At 34.2% G+C, this 27,541-nt stretch overlaps 2 protein-coding genes across 2 annotated transcripts; one reads left to right on the plus strand and one right to left on the minus strand.

Moving 5' to 3' along the window:
- The first annotated feature begins 19,300 nt into the window (after positions 1–19,300).
- On the plus strand, positions 19,301–20,710 carry LOC145001478 (uveal autoantigen with coiled-coil/ankyrin). The gene is made up of 7 exons (XM_078960852.1): positions 19,301–19,504; positions 19,605–19,643; positions 19,725–19,778; positions 19,881–19,934; positions 20,147–20,200; positions 20,299–20,370; positions 20,500–20,710. The coding sequence occupies exons 1-7, from the start codon at positions 19,463–19,465 to the stop codon at positions 20,563–20,565; spliced, it is 381 nt and encodes a 126-aa protein (XP_078816978.1). The 5' UTR covers positions 19,301–19,462; the 3' UTR covers positions 20,566–20,710.
- Positions 20,711–24,079: 3,369 nt separating this feature from the next.
- On the minus strand, positions 24,080–25,299 carry LOC144999784 (small ribosomal subunit protein uS8my-like). Its single transcript, XM_078958949.1, has 3 exons — positions 25,105–25,299; positions 24,507–24,667; positions 24,080–24,400 (listed from the first exon to the last, which is right to left on the minus strand). Exons 1-3 carry the CDS (start codon positions 25,232–25,234, stop codon positions 24,302–24,304), a joined length of 390 nt encoding a protein of 129 aa, XP_078815075.1. The 5' UTR covers positions 25,235–25,299; the 3' UTR covers positions 24,080–24,301.
- Between the last annotated feature and the right edge of the window lie 2,242 nt (positions 25,300–27,541).

Raw genomic sequence — 27,541 nt, forward strand, 5'->3', positions numbered from 1 at the left:
AATTGAAAATATGGTTGTAGATGCATACTTTTTGTGTATTAAACCTTGAATTTTGTGTACTAAACTGTGACTTTTGTGTTTTAAACTGTAAATTGACTGCATTAAACTGTGAATTTTCTTCTTACATTATGAATTGACTATATTAAGCTGTGAATTTTGTGTGTTAAATTATGAATTGATTGTATTAAGTTGTTAATGAATTGACATTAAGTTGTGATTATTATATAATATATTTGTTTTCTTTTGAAATATTGTAAATTTTATTCACGTCTTCATATATTAAATTCACAATTTAATACATAGAAATGTCTCTATATATTAGCATAAAATATAAGTTTTAATTTGAAAATATGGATGTGAATATATATTTTTTATATTAAATTATGAATTTATTGTATTAAACTGTGAATTTTGTCTATTAAGCTATGAATTGGTTTTATTAAGAGTTTTAAGTTGATAATATAGCTATGAATTTATACTTTTGCGTATTAAACTATGAATTTATTGTAAGAAACTGTGAATTTTATGTATTAAGCTATGATTTTTATGTTTTAATCTTTGAATTAACTGCATTAAGCTATTAATTTTCTATTTAAGTTGTGAGTTGATTATATTAAACTGTGAATTTTAAGTAATAAACTTTGATTTTTGTGTTTAAACATATAAATTAACTGCATTAAATTGTGAATTTTTCTGTTTAAACTGTGAATTAACTGTATTTTGCTATGAATTTTTTATAATTGGTGTTAAAATATGAATGATTTATGTATAATTTTTTTTGTTAATTTTCTTCTAAATATATTTATTTTTTGTATTGTATAAGTATTTAAGAATGCATTAGTTTTTATAATAGTTTTGCATTAAATTCAAAATGAGTGAAATAAATAGTTTTATTAAACTGTGAATGTAGTATTTAAGTTATTAATGCATAACTTTATTTACAGATCTGATTTTGAAGAAAATGATGGTTGCGATGCTGGTACAGGTGATTGGTGACAGCGTGTGGTGAAGAAAATGAGTTGATTCTTTTTTAAAACCTTCTCTTATTGTCTTGGATTCCTATTAGACTTTATTAGACTTAGGAAATCAAGGATTTCATGCATTATAATTTTACTCTTACGAATACACTCAAGTATTATATATTGAAACCGAATACAAATGCATTCACTTTAGTTTCATGTTTCCAATGCATGTCCCACTTGTATAGTTATGATTACACAAAGTTTTTATATCTATTTGAAGTTCCAAAATCCATTTCATGATTCACTTTACTCATATCATGTCTTATTCCAAGGTTACACAAGATAACAACCTACTTTAGTCTCTCTTTCCAACTATAGCAACTTACTTTGCTATTTCTTTGAATTTAAGTGCAAGAACCTAACTTTTGTAATATTTTACTTCTAATAGATCTTCTAAATATGTATCAATCATGTTTTCTACCATTCTACACACATAGTACACGTTTTTCTGTCCTTTTTTTATCATTTTTCACATTTTGTCTCGTTTTAAGCCGCTTTAAGCCATTTAAGCACTTTGTAATTTTCATTATTCTTTTCCGACATATGATTGAAAACATACAAGTATCATTATTAATCATAAAATGCCTTGCTTAAACCTAAATGACATTTAAACTTGATCATTGATTTATTTTTGACAAAAACCATAATTTTGTCCCCATTTTGCAACTTGCATTAGTATTAGCAGTTTAATATAGCCAAATACCATTCACTTAATTAATCATTTTATAACATCATAAACTAAAATTTTGGGATAAAACCGTTTAAAAAGATTTCATCATTGAAATCACTTGGGGGGGGGGGGGGGGGGGGGAAGATGGGGTTTAGTGACCCTCACATCTTGATTGGAGTGCATACTCTTTGAGAATTTTGACGAGATTAAAAGGATCTCAAACTGGAGTTCTATGACTTGGTTTTTTCAAGTATTGCGAAGTTGAAAAAAAAATGTAAACTGTAAATTGCTCTAAGGTAAAACTGTGGATTGATGAACTGGAAATTGTTTATAATCCCGACAAAATTATATATTTAAATAATGCTAGACAATATAGATTTGGGAAATAGAGATTAAAGAATTATAGAGAATACATATGTTATATGTGGTATTTTGGGGAACTCACTAAGCTTTGTGCTTACAGTGTTTGATGTTATTTGTTTCAGGTACTAGTGACGATCGCGGGAAGGTGTCGGCTTGATCAGTACACACGCATGGGATTTATGATTTTGAGATCTTGGGATTTTGTATTACTTGGATTGAATGATTAAATATGGTTGTTTTCTGAATATTAAATGAATTATGTTTTATAAAAATTTGAAAATTTTGTTTTGAAATTTACGGTGTTATATTACCAAACACAACCTATTTATGCAAATATTTTTTAGTTCTTAATTTGTTTCCAAAATTCCAATAACGAGTCGCATTTTATGGCTCTGTATTTGGGTCGGAAAAACAATTGGACAACTTAAATATTCTTAAATATTTTGGACCTCATTCAGAATCTTAATTGGGCATTGAAGAAAAACGGCCATTCAATTTCAAGGTTTCTTAAACCGGGCCTTTGATCAGTGGACTTTTGTTGTAGGCCTTTCTCATGTTGACTTTAGTTTTATTAATTTATTCGACCAATTTCATGAATTATGTCACTAAAATGCCAAAAAAAAAAAAAAAAAAAAAAAAAAAAAAAAAAAAAAAAAAAAGATAGGATCCATATCATTACTACAAATTTAAAATATATTTGCTACATAATGTTTATTTATTTTGCAAATTATATTTTTATGAATTTTTTTTCTTGTAACATGCATTAGCTATTAACTAAATTTAAGATTTTTTTTTTTAAATTATGTGTGCAGTCTTATGGCTATAAATGTTCTCATTATTCTATTAATTTTAACCTTTAACTAAACAATATTTCTAATGGTTTCTATAATTTCCTTTTAATGAAATTTACTAATTTATATCTGCTATTTAAAATATTTTATAGAAATTTTTTATTTAATTAGTATTTTTAACATATATGTTTACGTTATATATATATATATATATATATATATATATATATATATATATATATATATATATATATAAAGTTTGTTATTTAATAATAAATAACATTTAGTTATAATCTTAATAGGATAAAATAAAATACCATTGAATTAAAAAGAGTTGTATATGAAAAAACTTAAAAAGATAATTGATCCTTCAATATTTATTAATAGATTTAAAAATAAATAAATAAATAAATAAATAAATAAATAATAATAATAATAATAATAATAATAAAAGCTTATCATTCCAAAATGTTATGGACTACTGAGTGGTGATAAATTCTAACTTTAAAGAAAAAAAAATACGAAAATAGTTTTTTGTAAGGATGTTACATACATTCGTCCACTCATAGAAATAATATTAAACAATTGAGGTTACTTATTCATAAAATAAATAAGGTCTTATTTGATCGTTGCTGACTAACAAAGTGTTAACTGGAAAAGATTCGTCTGGGTAAAAAAATCATGACTGAGTAAGAAACCATGTTGTTTGATTTTATATCTAACTGAATGTGTTGAGTGATGAAAAATTACCATTGTAACACCGTAGCTTTCAAGGCAAAATTTTCATTTAATTAATCAAATTAATATTAAATCACTTGTTTAAAATCTTATACACATTTGAATTACAAAAACATAGTTCCGTTTTCACTTAGTAGAAAACCAGGATCCTCCAGAATACAACTCTTTCTTTGGTGTGTACAATCGAGCCGGTGCCATCCCGCGTTACTGAAAGAACCTGAAACAACATACATAAAACACTGTAAGCACGAAGCTTAGTGAGTTCCCCAATATACACCTTACGCACATACGCCTTTCCAGGCCCTGACCTTCCGGTCCACTGCACAATGCCTTCCGGCCCATGAGATAATCGCCTTCCGGCCCGTAACGTGTTGCCTTCCGGCCCATAGTACATTGCCTTCCGGCCCATAACATATTGCCTTCCGGCCCATAACATATTGCCTTCCGGCCCAAAAACATATACGGCACATAATACATTTACTCTAACACATAAAACACATATATCATATATCATACCTGACCTTTCTGTCACATAACACTTTGCCTTCCGGCCCATATAAACATGCATATCACACGTAGGAACTAACTTTCCATTTATAGCATATATACATAACACATAACATATTCGACCTTCCGGTCACACAATCAAACCCTTCCGGGTACAGTATAGTGAGAAGACTCACCTCGTGGATGCTGGAAGTTAGCAACTCCTGAAATCACTTGCACCTGGTCCGCCGAGCTACAAGCTCCCTACAACAATATATCTCTCATTAATACTTTTATCTTCCACGTTAACTGACCCTAAGAAATCACACACAGGTCAACTCTGGTCAACGGTCATCTCGACTGGACTCGGCGAGTACCCTGGCGACTCGGCGAGTCTAGTCATCCTCACAAATTCCTGGATGTTCCCTTTCTACTCGTCGAGTATCTCTCTTGACTCGACGAGTTCCTCGTGGAAGAATCGCGGGGCCACCCCGACTCCACTCGCCGAGTCTGAAGAACAACTCGGCGAGTCCCAGCTATTCTTCAAGCTACTCGCCGAGTCTGCTCATCGGACTCGGCGAGTCCATGCCATGCAGTCGATCAAACTGCTTCCTGAGATACGTATTTTTCCGAATACACAAACATGGGACCTTCTGGACCTCTAAGGGTCCTAATACAGGGTTATATTCGTTTGGGTAACAAGGTAATAATCCATCTACTCATCAAATGGGTTCCATAAACCCTAAATCCATATACACATCAATCACAGAAGAATGTAATCCGAGCTATTACCTGAATGATGTACCTTCTGTGTCCCCAAACTTCAGAACCCGAATCCCTTGCAGTTCCTTTAGCCAAAACCCTTCTCCTCCTTGCACAACAATTCCTTCAAGGTCACCAATAGCCTTCAAGCTTGCTCTAGATGCCACAGCCGCTTAGGGTTCTTCTCAATCGACCGAAAGACGAGCAATGACGGCATAAGATCCCTTAAATACGACCCAAAACTGAACGGCTAGGGTTTTCCGCTGAACAGCGTCGACTCGCCGAGTCCATAACTGGACTCGTCGAGTCCAGTCGCGAACCCGCGACCAAGTCTGCGACCCTACTCGGTGAGTCTGGCTCCAACTCGCCGAGTCTCCCCTTTAAAACACCCCAAAATGCAATTTAACAATACTTGAGATTTTGGGCTGTTACAACCATTTTACTCTGTTGCTCTATATAGTGATGGATGAAGTTGCTGAATAATTGTAAAACCATACAGATTGTTATACAAAATGTAAATTACACGCATATCGTTTAAAATCCAAATAAAAGTTGTCATAAAAATGTAAATTAAACATAAATCATTTAATATCTAAACAAAAACATAATGAAATTTTAAATAACATAACAATTTAATGTAAAGTAGGTGAAAGTAGTTGATTTGCAATTTGATCACGCAAAACGCGTATATATTGAACGGCTTATGGACCATATTCTATGCATTGTATGTTTTTCTCTATCAATTCCTCCACCTTATATGTTCGGAGTAACCATAGTGTTCTCAAAATTTGTAAACAAGTCGTCTTGTATATTGTATTTCCATATTAAATTATGGGTCGCGACACAAGCAATGGTCATGCCTCTTTGCACTGTAAAATGATAAGGAGTCATTTGTTTTAAGATTGAGAATCTTTCCTTCAATACACCATAAACATGTTCAAAAATGTTTCTAAGTTGTCCATGAGCATGATTGAACCTTTCTTCTCTAGTTAAATGTCTGCTTCTTCAAAAATCGGCTAACCAATACCTAGTATTGCGATACAGAGCCATAAACCCGCAAGTGTTTATATATGTGGCGCCACAAAGGTAATATTTATTTGAAAATGAGTGTGAAATATATTATATAAAGAAGATATATATTAAAAGTTATATAAATATTACAAACCTGGTGGAGGAAATGGAAATCCTGATGGGTTTTAGCCATAAGAACTTTCCTATGTGCGCATGCAAAACCCTAATGCTCGGATCTAGGATTTCTAATTAAACATGCTTTGAGTCCAAGACTTCTAATGGCTAATTAGGTTAAATAACAACATTGAAATAGATCTACAATTATACCTTTGGATTCCTTGTTGATCTTGTTGTCTTGGAGCTTCTAGAGTCACAAATGTCACTCCTCTAATGGCTTACAAACACCAATAGCAAGCAAGATGATTTAGGAGAGAGGAGAGGGAAGGAATTCGGCCAGAGTATCTCTACTTTAGATGGTGTGTCGAATTCCCTCACCCCTAGGGTCTATTTATACTTGTAGACTCCTTAAGGATTACAGCTTTAACCCTAATTGGATAACTTAGACTTTAAGTTGATCCATATCCTTTCCTTGATAACCTTATGGATGATTTTGGCTTATCCAAGCCCTAGAAATCGTCCATCCTATCATGGATAAGGATTTATAGTCTAAAGTGTAACTATCAAACAATTGACAGTTTATACCCTCTTATTTAATTAATCTCTTTAAGTCACCAAATTAATTCCAATTAATCTATGACTTATATTAATCAAATAACCATATATTATTCCTTATAATATTTACTCTCTCTTAACAAATCATCCATCAAGTTGCTATGGTGAAGGCAACCCAAAAGGACCATGCACAACCGGATCAAATACTTGCCTAATATAGTTGCAGCCTTAGACACTATTCCAACAGTCTCCCACTTGGATAAGTCTAGTAACTATACAAGTACAATTCGGTTTGCAATCGTAGCTCTCAAAGACGCTATCAAACTCTGATCTAATCAATCTTGTCCTTTAGATAAGGGATCGTACAGTCCTCTGTTAGATATCATGCTGACAATCCTATGGAATGGTTAGTCTAGCATTTGATTTCTCGATCTCCGATTTATTCGACATAGAACTTAATCAAACACATCAATTCAGTTCTGACCGGGCCCGGCACATAAGTCAAATCAAATCATCGAGTGGCCAAGATATCTCTTCTACCCTCTTAGGATAAAATTTACAGATAAACTTCGACTTATATGCATTTACTTATTCATTAACCAACTATACACAACAATGCGTTTTATAACACCAAGTTACTGATGCGTTTTCGCATTATCAATGTACAATCAATTAACAAACAATAAACCATATATCTAGGTTTTAAGACTATATGATATTATCGTCTTGCGATCACCTTTTATATCATATTCCATAAAGTGATTCCAGCAAGCGCGGGTTTGTTCCAATGCTCAAAACCAGTTCATAAGCACTCATGAACGTTGCAGCAACCCTTGCTATGTCTAACACCATTTAGACAATCTACACACCAATTCATGACAATCTTCATTCATATCTACTTCCAACATATGAACGATTGTGGACAATTTGAATAATTCGATTATTCCTAATAAACTCAATTATTATGGAAGTCAAAACATGCAAAGTGAAACAATAGTTAAACAATTAACATATGACAGTAACTTTACTTATAAATAAAACTCCTTTATTTAATCACCAAATGTTAATTACATTTATCTATTATACGTTTCTAATACTATCTAATCTATACTAATATCATCCTTCAGCCCAATACTCCTAGCATGCTGCAAGTGCTTAACCCTACTCAGTCCCTTCGTAAGCGGATCTGCTGGGTTATCTTCTAATGATATCCTCTTAACTATGAGTTGTCCTTCTTCTACACGATGTCTAATGAAGTGATATTTTCTGTCGATATGTCGAGATCTACCATGATCCCTCGGTTCCTTGGTCAAGGCAACCGCACCTTCGTTATCACAGAAAATCTCCATGGGCTCCTTTATGGCCGGCACAACTCCAAGATCACCAATGAAGTTCTTTAGCCATATTTCCTCCTTCGACGCTTCGCTCGCTGCGATGTACTCTGATTCGCACGTTGAATCAGCTACGGTTTCTTGCTTGGAACTCTTCCAAGTTACTACTCCTCCGTTTAGGGTAAAGACCCAGCCCGACTACGAACGGTAGTTGTCCCTATCGGTCTGAAAACTGGCATTACTATACCCTCGCACCTTCAAGTCATCACTCCCTCCAAGGACTAAGAACCATTCTTTCGTCCTCCGAAGGTACTTAAGGATGTTCTTCACCGCAATCCAATGTGCTTTGCCAGGGTTCCCTTGATATCTGCTAATCATGCTCAAAGCAAAGGCTACATCAGGGTGAGTACAAGTCATAGCGTACATGATTGAGCCAACTGCGGAAGCATATGGTATTCGGCTCATTTCTGCTATTTCAGCTTCAGTACTCGGACTTTGAGTCTTACTCAACTTGGCGTTTCCTTGTATCGGTAGTTCTCCCTTCTTTGAGTTTTCCATACTAAAACGTTTTAGTACCTTCTCTAAGTAAGTATTCTAACTAAGTCCAATTAGTCTCTTACTTCTTTCTCTTACTATCCTTATTCCCAAAATGTAAGAAGCCTCTCCGAGGTCCTTCATAGCGAAACACTTCCCGAGCCAGGATTTGACTTCCTGCAGAGTCGGGACATCGTTTCCTATGAGTAATATGTCATCGACATATAGAATGAGGAAGCTTACTATACTCCCATTGGCTTTGACATATACACAAGATTCGTCTTCGCTTCCTACAAATCCAAACTCTTTGACTTTCTCATCGAAGCAAAGATTCCATCTGCGAGACGCTTGCTTAAGTCCATAAATGGACTTCTCAAGCTTACACACTCTATTTGGATGCTTCGGATTCACAAACCCCTCTGGCTGAGCCATGTAAACATCCTCAGCCAACTTTCCGTTAAGGAAGGCGGTCTTGACATCCATTTGCCAAATCTCATAATCATGAAATGCGGCAATTGCTAGCATCACTCTAATAGATTTAATCTTCGCAACTGGTGAGAAGGTCTCATCATAGTCAACTCCTGGAGTTTGAGTAAAGCCCTTCACAACCAATCGCGCTTTATACGTGTGTACGTTTCCATCCACGTCGGTCTTCTTCTTGAAGATCCACTTGCACCCAACGGTCTTATGTCGGGGCACATAATCAACCAAATTCCAAACTTGGTTATCGTATATGGATTGGATCTCTCTATCCATTGCCTCTTTTCATTTTGTAGACTCCGGGCCTGCCATGGCTTCCTTATAGCTATTAGGTTCATCAAGATTTATTAGTGTACCATCACTAATATACGTGTCCCCTTCGGTAGTAATATGAAAACCATAAAACTGGGGATGAACTCTAACTCTATCGGAACGTCTAAGAGGTAATGATTCATCAATTGGTTCAACTGGAGTTTCCTCCTCGGGTTAAATGCCAGTGGTAGAGGTTCCTTCATCTATCGACTCTTGAATCTCTTCAAGTTTGATTTGCCTCCCACTGTCTCCTTGGCTTATGAGTTCTTGCTCTCGGAAAACTCCTCTCCTCGCAACAAAGACTACATTGTCTTTTGGTCTATAGAAGAGATATCCAAAGGATGTCTGCGGGTAGCCGATGAAAATACATCGCTCACTTCGAGGTTCAAGCTTGTCGTGAGTATCTCGTCTTACGAAAGCCTCGCAACCCCAAACCTTGATATGTGCCAACGAGGGAGCTTTCCCCGTCCACATCTCGTGAGGTGTTTTGGCAACCTTCTTAGTAGGGACTCGGTTAAGGATATGGGCGGCAGTCTCTAAGGCATACCTCCAAAAGAAGATAGGTATTGAAGCACGACTCATCATAGAGCGAACCATATCCAATAAGGTTCGATTACGCCTTTCTGCCACACCATTCAACTGCGGTGTCCTAGGAGGCGTCAATTGCGAAACTATTCCACACTCCTTGAGATAATCGTGGAATTCAAGACTTAGGTACTCTCCTCCTCGATCGGATCGAAGCATCTTGATTTTCCTACCCAATTGATTCTCCACTTCATTCTTGAACTCTTTGAACTTTTCAAAGGTTTCTGACTTTTGCTTGATTAAATAGATATACCCATATCTACTATAATCATCGGTAAAAGTCACATAGAAGCGGTTCCCATCCTTCGTGGTTGATCTAAAGGGTCCACATACATCGGTATGTATTAGGTCCAATAGCCCCTCACCCCTTTCACAAGTATTCGTGAAGGGTGACTTAGTCATCTTTCCAAGTAAACAAGACTCGCATGTGTCATCTTCCCTAAGGTCGAATGACTCCAACACTCCATCCTTTTGGAGTTGGGCTATGCGTTTCTGTTGACATGTCCAAGACGGCAATGCCACAAGGATGCTTTATCCAAACTAGTGGAAGAATCAACATTCAAAACATCATTTCCTAAGTTATCAACAATCATAACAGTTTCATATATTCCATTACATGGTATAGCTTCAAAGTAAAAGACACTATTTAGATAAGCCATAATAGAACCATTCTCATTATTAAAAGAAAATCTAAATCCTTGTCTATATAAACCATGAAATGAAATGATGTTTCTAGCCATTTCTGGCGAATAGCAATAATTGTTCAAATCTAAACACAAATTATTCCTAAGCACTAAAGAATACACTCCAATCTTGGTAACAGGCAACGATCTTTTGTTCCCCATGATTAGATTGATCCTTCCTTGCTCCACATCCCTACTTCTTCTTAGTCCCTGCACATTTGAACAAATGTGATAACCACAACCGGTGTCAAGAACCCAAGAAATAGCATGATTAGAATCGTTAGATTTAATTGTGTATATACTTGCAAAAGATGGCTTGATCTTTCATTCTTTGATTGCTTGCAGGTATTCTGGGCATCTTCTCTTCCAATGTCCTATCTTGTGGCAGTGGTGGCACTCTGCCTCCTTTGGGTTAGGATAGGGCTTAGAGGGATCAACTTTGGTCCCACTAGAAGAGGCACCATCTCGGGCTTTAACCTTGCGATAGTTCTTTGATGAAGCCTTCCTCTTCTTTCCCTTTCCTTGACCAATTGCCAAGACAGGAGCAGCAGACGGATTGGGAGTAGGTGCAACAGACTTGTCTTTGAAGTTGCTCTCAGCGACTCTCAAAAGACCTTGGAGTTTGCTTAGGGTGACCTCCTCTTTGTTCATGTGGTAGGTCATCCTAAATTGGTTGTACATCGGAGGCAAAGAGTGAAGCACCATGTCGATCGCTAAGTCTTCCCCAAAGTCAACATTTAACTTGCGAAGGCGATCGACATACCTTTGCATCTTTTGCAGGTGCACGGTAAGAGATTCTCCATGACCCATCTTAGCGGAGATCATGTTAGTGAAAATCTCATAACGCTCTTGTCTCGCGTTTTGGTGGTATCTCTCCAACAAGTCTTGATGCATCTCGTATGGATACATGTCCTCGTAGGACTTTTGGAATTCGGAGTTCATGGTGGCAATCATGATGCAATGTACCTTCGTTGCATCTCGCTCATGAGTCTCAAAAACGGTGATTTCAGCCGGAGTAGCGATTTCGGGGTTGATCTTCTCAAGCTTTTCATCGAGGACATACTCCTTATCCTCGTAGCGAGCAATGGTGCGAATGTATCTTATCCATTCACTAAAGTTCGTTCCATCGAAGGTGACCTTTTGGCAAAGGCTCATCAACGTGAAAGAACTCGCAGCAGCGTTGTTTGTGTTCGACATCTATAGAAAGGACAAAGATAGATTAGAATAAGAATCCCTAATTATCACCCAATAAGAAAAATTAGGGTTAGGATCCAACAATAACATTTACATATTAGAAAAGGGATGTCGTAATCTAACATGAAAATAAATTGAAGGTAAGTGAATGACGATTCACTAATTCTCCATAACAAAACCTAGACTATTAGTCCTAAGTGTATAGAGAATTCCTAGGTTCGGATGAGATTCATTGAACTATTCAATGGCATGTTTAAATCTCGATATGCCCCTCTTGTTTGTGACTGGGATGCCGAGGATCACAAAGCGGGTGTGAATTACCATGCAAATTCACATGGTGCCTTCATTGTAACGATCACCTATTCGATGTGCTGGTAAACCACACACGCTCCATCGAACTATGATAAACAATGAATCACCCTTTGCCACCTTTGCTTAGAACCAATTAGTGTGCCGGTAAACCACACACGCTCCACTAACTTCTTAGCAAGGGTGCAAAGTGCAATTTCATGGGATTGCATCAATTCACTTTTCCTAAAGTAACTAAATTGGGAAATTTTTAAAACGTGTAGTTACTTTGTATTTCTTATTATACTTTTAATGAGAGGATGAGGTTGCCCTATCCTACCCGTTCGGCTAACGACCCTCCACCAATCAAGCAAGCGGTGGGTGTGAGTGTACACCCATTAAGCGCCATTTTATAGGCCGCAACCTTATACCCACCTTATAGATCGGCTTCGTGAATGAGGCCTACTAATGGTAAGACTAGCATTTATTTATACATATATATATATTATTCTAGTAATATCATATTAGTATAGGGTTGTGTTTTAAATCTTTTAAAACGTGGGGTTTGAAATTTAAGTTGTCTAAATTAAAACCTTTTAATCACAAATATAAATTTCAAAACTTGAGGGTAAGTTTTAAACATTTTAAAACATGGAGGATCAAATAACAACTAATTCCAATTAACAATTAATATCCTAATTATCTTTATTTGATTTATCCAAGATTTCTTTTTAAGATAATTATCAAAATAATTAATCATTTATCATATAAGGAATTTAAATATTTAATTAGATGATAAATATCTTTAATTAGATCAAGATTATAGTCATATATATCAAAAAAATGGATTAGGGTTGATCTAATATGATTAAGGTAAGTTTCCAAAAGATAAACATGAAAAAATCCCGGTTTTTCCTAATCCTGACGCCCGGACTCGCCGAGTACACAAAGGGACTCGCCGAGTCAGGCCTACTCGCCGAGTCCACTTTGGAACTCGCCGAGTCCATGACTCAGAAACCCAAAAATCGAATTTTGCAGGTTTGTTTCAGTTAATCAAGCAACAATTTAAAGAAAACCAAGCTAGGCTCTGATACCACTGATGGGTTTTAGCCATAAGAACTTTCCTATGTGCGCATGCAAAACCCTAATGCTCGGATCTAGGCTTTCTAATTAAACATGCTTTGAGTCCAAGACTTCTAATGGCTAATTAGGTTAAATAACAACATTGAAATAGATCTACAATTATACCTTTGGATTCCTTGTTGATCTTGTTGTCTTGGAGCTTCTAGAGTCACAAATGTCACTCCTCTAATGGCTTACAAACACCAATAGCAAGCAAGATGATTTAGGAGAGAGGAGAGGGAAGGAATTCGGCCAGAGTATCTCTACTTTAGATGGTGTGTCGAATTCCCTCACCCCTAGGGTCTATTTATACTTGTAGACTCCTTAAGGATTACAGCTTTAACCCTAATTGGATAACTTAGACTTTAAGTTGATCCATATCCTTTCCTTGATAACCTTATGGACGATTTTGGCTTATCCAAGCCCTAGAAATCGTCCATCCTATCATGGATAAGGATTTATAGTCTAAAGTGTAACTATCAAACAATTGACAGTTTATACCCTCTTATTTAATTAATCTCTTTAAGTCACCAAATTAATTCCAATTAATCTATGACTTATATTAATCAAATAACCATATATTATTCCTTATAATATTTACTCTCTCTTAACAAATCATCCATCAAGTTGCTATGGTGAAGGCAACCCAAAAGGACCATGCACAACCGGATCAAATACTTGCCTAATATAGTTGCAGCCTTAGACACTATTCCAACAAATCCAGAAATCAGATTGAATGCAACTTCTTTCAAAACTTTCGAATCATGTGTTATGTCCTTACATCCAGCCCAAACAAATGTGAATATCATATCAAAATCACAAATTCGAATTACATTTTGAAAACATTCACCTTTTCCTCTTCCCCTATAACGAGTTTATTGATCAACAAGCACAACAACATTTACAAGAGTTCTATCTAATGCACCTATTGCTTCGAAAAAAAATCTCTTTTAATCGTATATGTCATTCTGAGTTATATCTTGTTAGATTAGGAGTTGTTGGTACTATAACTTCTTTTGCAAAACACATCATTGCAATTAGGACCTCGTGAAAACATTGACAAATCATTTGTGTGGAGTGTTAAAATATTCCAGTTAACCGCGCGAAGGCGTTCATTATATTCTATAACAGGTAAGAACATAGACATCTTCTCTTCAATGCTTATTATTCTACTAGCTTACAACCAATTTTTGGGTAAAATGGTTGCATAATAATACAAATGTCTCTTGTGTAAGACGCATCATATCGTAACATTGTGTAGGGTCTCCGTGCATCAAATATTGTTGTAACATCCGGGATTTTTCTAGGTATTATGAGTAGTTATCTTAATAAATATGGAAATTGTTTGGTTAGGCTTAGGCCTTACAAGTGGGTTGGGGAAAACGCGTACGCGGGGCGTACATTGCTATGTATGCCCAGCGTACTCGTGAGAAGGAACCGCAGAGGCCATGCACGTATGCCCAACATACCAGGAGTACGCCCAGCATACGTGTGTAACTTCTTAAACCCTAAGATTCAGGGTTTACTCCATATATAAAGAACATAACCCCTATTGGTTCAACCTCCCTTCACCCTTAACCAGCCATCACGAAAATCCTAGCTCATTTTATGTGCTTTGGTGTTCTAGTAGCCATTTGAGAGTGTTTGTGTGTTGTATTAGTGAAAAGAGAAGAAAGAAGCTTGAAGAAGAAGCAAGGATCCACCAAGAGCTTGTAAATCCAGAGGATTGGCATCATTTCTGATTCTTTTGAGGTATCAAGTTCCTTTCTTGGCCATTGTATGCTTATATTAGTTTATTTTGGGGTTTTATGTCCCCTTTAGGCCCTATTGTTGAGAGTGCTTAGGTATTGATGGTTTCAGGGAATAAGAGTTGTCGTTTTGGACTCTTAGAAGCATCTATGGTCATAAAAATCGGATCTTGATGGTTAAGCCACAACCATGCAAGTGCTAGTTAGTCTTGAAGCTTGTTTAATGGACCAAAAACATGTTTTGACCCCAACCATGCATGCAAGCACATAAAGTTTGTGACTTTATGGCTTAGGAGGTCTTAAAGGACCTAGATCTACGTTCTGGACGTATAGACTTAGCGGATTAAGCCACAAATAAAGTCCCAAGGAAGTTGGCCAGTACGTTGGGCGTACTCCTCGGTACGCCGCGCGTACTGGGTCAACTCTCTGTTTTGGTCAATACCAGCGTACGTTGGGCGTTCATGTCAGGTATGCTGTGCGTACGCATGCAGATTGGAAAGTTGGGCTTTTGGGTTTTTAGAGAATGGGCCTGGACTTTTGGGCCCCATGGCCCACTGTGAAGTATAACTTTGGACTTAAGAATCTGGAACTTGAGTATTGGGCCTTTTGGGCCAAGATTGGACCCTTGGGAATTATTATAGTTGGACTTGGAACTTTTGGGCCCATTTGGGGGGGGGGGGATGAGGCCCAATTCAGAAATTGGGTAATTAGTGGGCTCTTAGGGAATCTTTGTTGGGCCATATGAGAGCTGGGCCTAATAAGCTAGAATTGGGACTCATGTATGTCCCAATTAGACCAATGGGTAAAATGCTCATTTTACCCTAAATAATGTTATAGACTCTGATTGAGTGTTAATGTGACTATGATAGCCGGGAGTCAGCGAAGCAGCTGTTACAAATTTCTTCCGCGAGATTTGATACACAGTTTTACGAGGTGAGTTACCTTCCAGTAGAAGTGGGTCTAAGGCACCAAGGCCGACCCACTAGTAGTTGATTACAGTTGAGATGATTATCTTTGTGATAATTGTCTAGTTTGCTATTACTTGATATGCTCTATGTGTCAGTATGATATATTCTATGTGATAGTGGTAGTAAGAGGGGAATAGTCCCCAATTCGGTCGTTGGACCGAAGGGTAGGTCGGACACCCCAGATATGTCTGACGACACAAATATGATATGTTATTATGTGATAGTAGTAGGGGTGAAATAGTCCCTGTGACTGGGTGACATAGACCGGTGGGTAGGCAGGCACCCCATAATGGCCTGACACGAGTAGGTCAGCACCCCAAAATGGCTTGACATGGGTAGGTCAGCACCCCAGAATGGCTTGACACGGGTAAGTCGGGCACCCCAGAATTGTCCGACAATATGTATGTTGTATGGTATGTAGTATGATGGGGGAACTCACTAAGCTGTGTGTTTATAATTTTTAATTTTGGTTTCAGGTACCTCTTCAGCTAAGGGGAAGGGGCCAACAGGGTAGCATCGCATCGCACACACATGATTTTTCGCTTTGAGAACCGTGGGATTGTACTCTGACATTTTACTATTTGATGTTATGGTTTTTGAGACTTGTGATTTGTGACTTGATGGTTTGAAATGATAGCAACGATGTTTTCCGTAAATCATTTTTAAAAGTAGTATAATTAAACAAAAAAATTTGGGTCGCGATTTTGGGATGTTACATTTGCGTATACGCATACCCTTTTGAATCGTTATCTGTTATTCTATGAGTTATGTTTAGTCTTTGCCGGTTTGACCTCAATCAATAAAACACAAGTAAAAGAAAAGCTACAACTTCACCATTATAAACTATACTTAACATGTTACAAATATTACAGATAACATGTTAAAGTAAAAAAAAAAAAAAAAAAAAAAATTATGCACCAAAAAACTAGTAAATAACAAGTCATCTTCAATATCCAATAACATAACATCTAAAGTAACAAAAATCATCCAACAAAAACTAGTAAAAATCATCCAAAGTAACATCCAAAAAGTCATCAAACATAGCATCAGAAAGTCATGAAACAAAAAACTAGTAAAAATCATCAAAGGTAACCAAACTTCCTACCCGCATCCATCATTCACGACTCACAACTAGTTAGCGAAAGTCGTAACCAAACTTTTCGAACATCGGCACTTTCACCAAATAGAAAAGGAGTGGTCTTGTTTCTTTCATCTTCTTCTCCTCGTTCCATTTTTCTTCAATTTACACATACATGCATCAACATCCTTATCCATTTCACTTTTTTTTTCTTTTTTTTTTAATTCGTTCATTTTTTTCTACCAACGACCTTGCAAGCTTGACAATCTCATCCGCAACTTGTGGTGCCCTTGCATCTTTTTTTTCTACCAACTCTTTTGTTTCCACTAACTTCCTTATTTTCTGAATGCCCCGAATATTTTTGACTTGCACCTACGTGTTTTGTTGCGGTTTCCATTAGAACATCATCATCAAAATCATGGGCACTGAACTCTTTTACAAAATGAGGGAGTGTAGAAGATGGTCCTTGAATTTGAAATTCGATCAAGGTCGACCCTTCAAATAGTTTGGTGCAAAGATTAGGGAACAACGAGGCTTAGTTTTCAATGACAACACAAACTTGTTCAACTGGATATATTTTTTATAAATATTAGCATTTGCTATAAAAATAATCATACTAGTATTTGTTATAAAAATATTACATTTCCCTCTTCCTTCCATTGTTCATCAGTAAATTTTTTTTATAGGATTATATATATTGGCGGTTTTGTTTTCAGTTTCACCCAAGCAGCATACTTTGATTTGTAGCAGTCAAAGTAGTTTCTCATTTGCTTTTGATCAACCTCTTTACCATATTCGTTTATCAATTTATCTCGTATTGTCTTCCATTCACTTGCTTTAAGCCCATAATCCTCACGACCGTTAGTGGTTAGTTCGTGGATATATGCATCAAGAAATGTTTTTTCCTCACTTTCGTTCCGAATCAACATCCTAAAACATAATAATTTAAACTAATTTATCATAACTTTTATCAAAATCAAGAACAATTTTAAACAAAAAATAATTTTTTACCAATGAAATCAACGTCATCCTAAATAATAATAACACAATTAAGGTCAACATTGCCAACATGTACCCAAACAATTTCATAACATTTGGATTTTGATTTCATAACATTAGAACAAATAAGATTTATGATTTCATAGCTTATAAACAAAAAAGATTTCTAATTTCATAGCTTATAAACAAACAAAAAAAAAATTGATTTATTATTTCATACCTTATACACAACCAAGATTTTTTATTTCATACTTATACATAACCAATTTCATATTTCATAACATTAGAGCAAAGAATGGTTCTGATTTCATAGCATTTAAACAAATAATTTCAGATTTCATAACATTAGAGCAAGATGAAATTTTGATTTCATAACTAATTTCAGATTTTATAACATTAGACTAGGGGTGTCAATTTATGACACGACACGATAAAAATACACGAAACGAAACGAAATTGGGATGAAATCAAAATTCGAATTCATGTTCGTGTCGTTTTCATGTTAAGATTAAAAAACACGATGTCGTGTCGTGTCGTGTTCGTGTTCATAAATCGACACGGAATTGACACGGTTAAGCATGTGGTTGTCGTGTTTTTCGTGTTTGTCGTTTTTGTCGTGTTATATATATGTAAGTATGAATGAAATACACTAATAGTTATGTAATATTGTCTTTGTCGTTCGTGTCGTGTCGTGTTGTCGTGTTTTAATTGGTTCGTTTTCGTGTTAATGAAAAAAAACACGACATCGTGTCGTGTCGTGTTCGTGTTATACAAAACATTGTCGTGTCGTGTCGTGTCAGACAAAAACACGACACGACTGCCCGATTTGACAGCCCTATATTAGACCAAGAACACATTTTGATCTTAACCAATTTCATATTTCTAATTTCATAAATCATACTAGGGATGAGCATATGGACCGGGGAATCAGACGGAACCAGTACTGGAACCCAATGGAACCGATCGGACCGAGATCAGGACGATATTCTTATGGATTTTTGGAACCGGTAGAACCGGCAAAAACCGAAACCGTATGTTGCTATTTCTCGATGACCGGTTCCAACATTGAAAGACACGACAAGAACCGGTAGGAACCGGAACCAGTAGAACCGATGGTCCAGTTCGGTTCCTATTTTCCACCAAGTTCGGTTCCCGGGCCGGTGTCAGTCGTGTCGGTTCTTTTGCTCATCCCTAAATCATACACAGAAGGAAAAGGAAGGCAAATTTCTGATTTCACAGAAAAATGAAGGATTTTGCTTACCTGTCATGACGTCTTTCTAAGCAGAGGTCAGACTGAGGGAGGACGAAGGTCCGACTAAAGGAAGACATCGGCGATGGAGAGTTGTCGGTAGGAACCGGAACCAGTAGAACCTAAGTCTTTTTATTAAATAATTTTACAAAATATTGATAATAAATATTAGTTTGGTCATTTTAATGAAGAGACCCATGAGTTAAATATACAACCGACAAGACTCATAATTGAATTGAAGTTCAAATCGCATCGCAGGTTGCATTTGCAGCCGCAGATCACTTCGCCCGCCCAAACTCCTCTTTCTTCTCCCCCAAACTAATTTGAAATCCACTTAAATCTCTCTGCAATCTAATCTTCGATCTACTCAATTCAGATGGCTGCCAACGCTGATTCTGCTCCGTCTCCTCTTTCTTCGGTGTGTAATCGTTACTCTGTGTTTGTTTTGCTTCAGCTCTATAGACCACCTTTGATGCTTTGCTTGTTAATCGACTTCAATGAATCTTTGTTTTTTGCAGAAGAAAGAGAACTTGACACCAGTTAATTCTAAGATTTCAGTACGTTCTACTATACTTTTTCATCTCGTTGTCCAATATTTGTTACGAGTAACAAACCCTAATTTATGTTCCTGCTTTCAGGAATTGAGAGAATCGCGAGCAGAACTGTTAGATAGAATTCAAAATTTGAAGAATGTAAAGCTTTGATTTATGATTGATTGTTGGTTTATCCCCTTTTTCGTTCAAGCTATTAACTCTACGTAGTTCTGTGTTTTTTTTTTTTTTTTTAACGTGTAGGATCTTCAAAGTTGGAGATCAAAATTAGATACTCAAGTTAAAAGCTACCGTGATGTAAGTATCTCTTGTATCATTTTTTTTTTGAAGTGTTCACTGCAAAGCTTATAATTCACTGAATCATTTACCTTTTTGAACATAATTCTTCAACTTTTATTTCATTTTTGTGAAAATGCCAAAGAAAACACTACAAGAATTGCATTTTTGTAAAAGGTTAATTGATATAAAATGAATGAAGCTTGTGTTGCAATTTGGAATTGTTTATACAGGAGCTTTCAGATCTGAAGAAAACATTGAATGTGGAAGTGGATCAGCTTCGATCTGTGAGGATTGTTTTCAATGCCTTTCATTTTAATTATTATGTATATATTTATATTATGGTTTATGCTACTAATTCATATCATGGTTTTATGGGATCTAGGAATTTCAAGAACTAAGAACAACTCTTCAACAGCAACAAGAAGATGTTACTGTTAGTTTACAGAACTTGGGTGTAAGTTATTATTATTATTATTATTATTTTTTTCCATTAAAGTGATATCTGGATAAATAATACTTAAAACGTATATATATTTATATGTTCAAAAGAAACACTCATCATAAAAAGCTTATTTGTGTACAGTTGCAGGATGTTTCAGGAGATGTTAAAGATACTGAAGGTTCAAAGGTGGAAGGAGAGAACATATGAAACAAAGTTTGAATTAAGAGGTCATGTCATGTCCTTAATCGTCTTTTTACCCAATCATATTCATGTGTCAATTTTGTATTGCCTAAAGAACATGATATTATCATCATCTATTCATGATTAATGCAAACATCTACCAAATTATTAATGGATCTTGCAATGATTAGTGATTAGTTATTACTTCTATTTGGAGGAGTTTATTACTATTTTGTTTATTTATTATTTACAAGAATGCATTTTGTTCCCAAGCTCAAGATCGGTTGGTATTTTAGAAAGGTTACACACTTAAGATTGTGACACTTGCATATGTATTGTTTAATATAAGTAGCCTTACTAATTACTACAATGTTCATTAATCTTTATAACACATAACATAAAGTGAGTTTTTTTTTTTATAAATGGTAAATTCTATGAAATTAACCAGGTTTCACAAAAATTCGATTGACATTGAATATTTTATTTTTTCAAATTGGATTTTTTTTATCAATTTGTTATAATTCTAATTACGTGACCGCTCAACCAGGTTGCTAGCAAATGTGTCATGCTGATATGTCAGTTTTAATGATGTGGTATCGTGACATCAAAATATGGAAAAATTAAAAAAAAAAATTAATATAATGATTTTTCTGAAGTTTTTAAAATATGGTGACTTTTGGAATATTTATCTAAAACATAGTGATTTTTGTGAAATTTTCATGTATGGTCATATTTATAAACTAATTATGTTCCTATTAACTCTATTTTATTTATCATCTTAATAAAAAACTATAAATAGTATAACTGAATGTCATGTTAGAGTAAATATTTGATTGTTAATATAAACATTTTAAATTTTCAACAATATGTATAAATAGTTTTTAGTGACTAAATTAAAAGATTTGAATGGTTGATTAATCGTCAATAACATTAACCTATTTGTAAATGATAATATTTTTTTAACTTTAATAAATGACGACAATGCATTGTGATACATGTAGTTGAAGGCAACATTTTCTTACTCTACCAATATTAAATCTATAATGATTATGAATCAAGAAAACACATGAGATTAGGCCTAATAATTGGGTTGGATTCAAATTGGTGGGTCCTTGATTCGGCGGGTTAGAACATATAAACTCAACCCAATCTATATAATATATGAGTTAGTGGGTTGGAAATCTAACTCAACTCAACTCATATAACCCGTTTAAGTATATATATAACTCGTTTAATAAATAAGCAACACACTTTAAAAATGAGGTTTTTTAACATAAAGTCATAAAGTAATTAAACTATTTAACTTAAAAAATATATTTTCAATATAAATTCATAAAGTCATTAACATCTAAATAAAATAGAATAATAAAAACATTCATACAAAACAGATATGTTCTTAATTCATGACTCGTGAGTATCTAAAAATGAAAAGATGTGTTTTTTTCTTTTTTGATTAGGGCACCACAAACACATACTAAACAAATATATATATATAGAAGGAATATAATGATACGAAATATTATGAATATGGAAGGAAATCAAATTTCATTAATAATTAAATATATTTATTTTTTTAAAATGTAATATATATATATATATATATACACACACACACACACGGGTTGACCTGCTAACCCAAACAGGTAACCCAACCAAACCTACGAAATGAATGAGTTAGCGGCTTGGCGAGTTGACGGGTTCACGTGTCAAAAATCTCAACCCAGACCCGTCTATTTTCAGATTGGTTTAGTGTCGGGTTACGAATTAGTTTGAGAGTTGCCACCCCTACATGAGATCCTACGTTGAATTCATATAGTTAAAAAAATCATCATTTTTTCCATTAACTTCTTTGAATATAAGAAATAGACTTTAAAATAAATATTTAAAGCTCTATACTCCGTCATTTAAAGATCTTGAAGATTTCAGAAGAGCCTTTTCAAATGAATTTATCTTTTTAGGTTTCAAGTTCACATTTGATGCAATCTCAAGAATATAAGTATTCACAAGCTTTGAAACATTCTTTAATGATTTTAAATCACTACCATTTCTTCAAAAGTTATAAAAAAATCTTCAAAGTTATAAAGAATCGATCATTATTACAAAATAGTGTATTATATAATATATCAAAATCAGTATTGATAACGTGTCTTTTAGCAACACCGGAAAAACTAAAGATACTAAGGATCAACCTCTCTAGGAGAGTTGATACCCTATCGGCCCTTCTGCCCTGTCATGGTTTATTGGCCAACCTAGAACATGCGCATGCAAGTAGTCATGTGACAAAGGAGCACATGCGAACTTCGGTGATGGTGCACAATATCATTGCAAAGCCAATCTGCGGCTTAGGCAAAAAATAAATGTACGACATACCAATTAGTGAGCCTAGCACCCATGACTCCCCGAGCGGGATCTGTGCAAGAGCCTCACTATAAAACGGCACATGCCTTTAACGATAAAGGGATTTAACTATGATTTTCCCCACTTTATACTCACTCACATACACATCTCTCTTGGAAACTAACTTGACCGTCAAAGCGTTCTCCCATGACACCCTCCCGGAGCACGGCTGACTGCATGTTTCCTTTCCTATGATACAGATCTTCATCAAGGCTGAAGCAGACCACCGACGATACATACTACAGAGATCCACTTCACATCAAGTATAAATAAGGATAATGATTTATTAAACGTAAATATTTTTTAAACTAAATATTTATTGATATTTTTAAGTTGTTAAACAAAAACAATTAAGTTAAAACAAAATTAATTTATCAACGTAACTATCCATGAAAACTTCACTATATTTTGAATAAATATCACAAAAGTCACTATATATTTTGGATACTCCATAAATGTTCCAGTATTTTGGATAACTATCACAAATTCACAATATTTTAGACTTTTTTTCTTTTCATCACGCCTAGAAATACAATATCACCAAATAGTTTACTAACACGTCATCATATAATGTCGGCATATCACATCACTTGACAGCCTAGGGTTAAATTATCAAAATTATAACAAATTTGTAAAATAATGCCTAATTTGAGACAAAAAAAATATCAAAACCGAATTGTTGTAAAAATCTAGACTTTTGTGAAATTTATCATTTATAAACTATTGTCAACTTCAAATAAGATTGTTTTCTCTTAGTCCTATATGGGTAAAGTTTAACCAAATAAAGTAATAAACCATGTTAATGATTTTATATTTATTTTTTCAACCAACAATTTCTATAATATTTTATCAATTTTAACACTAAAATAGCTTGGTAGAATATCTAAAACAAATAGGTAAATAGTTAGTGCCTTATAACATTACGCCCAAACTTTTTGACTTGGCTCATTAAGTCATTATGCCATGTTTTGTAAAAAGGAAATAATCATGTACAATTGTCAAGTTTGTGTGTTTAACCAATAAAACTCATTAAGTCAAAAATTAAGCCATTGATTATCAACTTAATTAAGTAGAGATGAAATTACTGGTGAAAGGAAATCAAGATATTACAAAGTTCGACAAAAAAGAAAAATGACAAGTAACATGGTTGAAAACATGATTCGCTTGGCTTTCAATTAATTTCAGAATTATTTCTCACATGTGAATCAAACCACGGATAATTAGATTTAAAGCACTTGTGCTTCATATTTCTCTTTTAACAAACAATATGTAAATTGCTACTTTTATGATATCTAGTTGCAACTTCAAAATGAATCCCAACTTGTTCTACATGCAAAGGGGAAACACAACACATATGCAGATATGCTCAATAAAAGTAACCCAAAACTTGACCCCCAACATTCTGTCGAATTGCTTCTTCATGATCCAATACACCATTTGGCGTCGTGATCACCACATACCCCCACTGCATCAAAAACAATTTCATCAAGAAGAAGAATAAGTTTAAAAATGGTATATGTATTCACTTCAAGAGTTATAAATGACATAAGTAGAAATTATGAACAGCAAACCTGCTGTGTTGGAAGTGTTCGTAGTCTGTAATTCTCTATCTCATGAGCTTTAATGTCTTGTCTGTATGTAATTGCTCGACAATCTTTAATCCTACCCAGCAGTTCAACCTTTATTTTTCCTACTCTATGAGGATCATAGACTTCGAAATTCTTGACATACCCTGTGATTAAAAGCAGTGAAATATGTTTATAAAAAAACTGATTACAAATAGATTAAGAATCATGTTTATGAACCTATTTGATGACATGAAATAACTGCGAGATTGAGTTAAGTTAGCTTATGTTTCACAACGAGCAGTGTTCGATCTACATATTGATTTGCTCTTTTGAGGCAAATAGTCAGAATTAAGACATGAGAAGATCACTTAAGAAGAAGAAGAAGAATGATAATCGAGACTACTCCTATTATGGTGAAACTGATACGAATTGAAAATGCATATACGAACTGACTCAGAGAAGAATCTGCAAGTCAATCGTAATCCAGTTCACCATGAACATGAACACAAACACTGGATTACATGGTTGAAATTTTGATTCCACATCCAACAACTCACTCGATTTGAAATGACAAGATGTATGAGAAGATGAGGAAGTGTACCTCGTTGTTTCATGATGGTGAGAAAAGAAGAGATGACATTGGAGATGGGTTGAAGCTGAGCGGATGCAAAACCTCTCTTCTCGGCATTAACCATCGTCCTCAAAGCGTCGTTCAGTATCCTCCTCCCCATTTCGATTTCGTCAAGCTCCGTCTGCTCGACCGATGCAGTGACTGCTGAACCCTAGGAAAAAAAACCCGCTCCAAAGATATGGACATTGGGCCTTATTTCGGCACCCGATTGGTTTCTTCTCTAATTTTTTGATGTGGTTTTGGAATTTTATTTTTTTTGTAGTGGGCCACAAAAGTTTGGCCCAATGAAAAATGGCCTTTAGTTTTAGGCCTATATATTATAGTAAGTTGAAACCATAAGCACTAAAACGTTCTCTGTATTGGATATTTGGATGAATCGAAATGTAGCAAACCATGTGATACGTAATTATTTCGATAAAAAAATGTTTTTACATGTTATGGTTGTAAAAGTATCATCAAAATCATATAACAAAGATATCCTAAGAAATCTTACTAAATATTGAGAAAACCAAAATGATTAATCGATCTTCTTACAAGATCCTCGGTAAACTATTGTCAGTCGATCGATCATGAAACACTTCACTGTCGTTGCATGTTGGGGATTGTTGATTAGAACAAGTTAATAATCAAAAGCAGCATAAACAAAAAAATTAGTTTTTAATTTATAATCTCCAAGAACCATGGATCCAATTAGAACAATTAGAACAAACTAAATGAGATGTTCAAAATACTATCTCAATGAGAATGTGTGACATTTGATGATAAAAAAAAAAAGACTAGTTACCAAAATTGATTATTTCTACGGTTCATCCACACAAACACATGAATAAGTACCTACTAGATTACAAACAAGATCAACAACACACTTCTTTTATTCCTTTTCTTTAAAGTGAGAGGGAGAGTAGGGTGTGGGTGTGTGGCACCTTCTAAAATGATATATATATATATATATATATATATATATATATATATATATATATATATATATATATATATATATATATATATATATATATATATATATATATATATATATATACATATATATATATATGTGTGTGTGTTCAGGTTCATTTGATACCATTCTAATTTTATGAGACCGTAAGACCAAATCTAAAAATAATTTTAAAATGCAAAATAAATAGAAAAATCCAAAAATTCTTTTTTTTTAAATATTATTTTCGGAACTTGAATTAACTAAAAAAAATAAAACAAAATCCCGTTTTTTTTTAAAATAAATAAGTGAAATATTCTAATAGAATATTACACTAACATATTCTAAAAAATAATTTTAAAATGCAAAATAAATGAAAAAATCTAAAAATTCTTTTTTTAAATATTATTTTCGGAACTTGAATTAAGTAAAAAAAAATTAAAAAAAATTATTATTTTTTAAAATACGTGAAATATTCTAATAGAATATTACACTGTACATATTTTAAAAAATAATTTTAAAATGTAAAATAAATGGAAAAATCCAAAAATTCTTTTTTTAAATATTATTTTCGGAACTTGAATAAACTAAAAAAAATAAAAATAAAAATAAAAAATAAAAAAAATAAAAAAAATGCGTCTCACGGTTTCACAAAATTAAGCTGTCTCACATTAACCTAACCCTATATATATATATATATATATATATATATATATATATATATATATATATATATATATATATATATATATATATATATATATATATATATATATATATATATATATATATATATATATATATATATATCAAATAAGGACTTGAAATTTGATGAAGAGTGCGAATATAATTTTTAACATTTTATTATTGAAAATGATTGACTATAATTAATTGGTGTTTTTTTTAATACAAAACTCGGTGACATTTTTTATAATAAATGGAAGTTTTTTGTCTTCCTAATAAGGGTAAATAGGTACGGGTAAATTGGTCACTACAAATAATAAAAAAGTTATGTGCCAATCAATTGAGTGTTCTTCTCTTTCACTTCTTATGTTATGTTCAAAAGATGAAACCCTCTCCAATTGTTTTGTGAATTAAGCTTATCAATTTGTCTCTTTCGTTTCTTCTTCTTTATGTTTTACTTGAAATTTTCTCCGAAATCTGTATGAAAGGGATTGGTTTTTTGATTTTCTAAGTTATCAGAATTTGGTGACAACGTCGTCAACACCACTGCCAGTATCGATCGATTGTCATATGGAAGCAACACAAACGATTAATAAAATCTCCCAAATCAAGTTTCAGCATATATCCCCAACATCTACGCTCCAACGTTTGACTTCATTGTCTACACTCCAGTGACCGACATTCAGACACGCAGAAGGAATTGACCCACGACTGAGTACCGTCAATTCAACCAATCCTTGGTCTTCCTTGTATTTCTTTTGAGCCTTTAATGGGTAGAGTCTCCAAGGT

The sequence above is a fragment of the Lactuca saligna genome, chromosome 6, assembly GCF_052625555.1.
Source record: "Lactuca saligna cultivar CGN05327 chromosome 6, ASM5262555v1, whole genome shotgun sequence".
In the NCBI taxonomy this organism is placed as follows: domain Eukaryota; kingdom Viridiplantae; phylum Streptophyta; class Magnoliopsida; order Asterales; family Asteraceae; genus Lactuca; species Lactuca saligna.

Coding starts and splice junctions, on each gene's coding strand:
- LOC145001478 (XM_078960852.1), top strand. CDS start 19,463: ATGGCTGCCAACGCTGATTCTGCTCCGTCTCCTCTTTCTTCG. Junction 19,644..19,724: donor CAGTTAATTCTAAGATTTCA/GTACGTTCTACT, acceptor TCCTGCTTTCAG/GAATTGAGAGAATCGCGAGC. Junction 19,779..19,880: donor GAATTCAAAATTTGAAGAAT/GTAAAGCTTTGA, acceptor TTTAACGTGTAG/GATCTTCAAAGTTGGAGATC.
- LOC144999784 (XM_078958949.1), bottom strand. CDS start 25,234: ATGGGGAGGAGGATACTGAACGACGCTTTGAGGACGATGGTTAATGCC. Junction 24,668..25,104: donor CACCATCATGAAACAACGAG/GTACACTTCCTC, acceptor TTTTAATCACAG/GGTATGTCAAGAATTTCGAA. Junction 24,401..24,506: donor GAACACTTCCAACACAGCAG/GTTTGCTGTTCA, acceptor TTTTTGATGCAG/TGGGGGTATGTGGTGATCAC.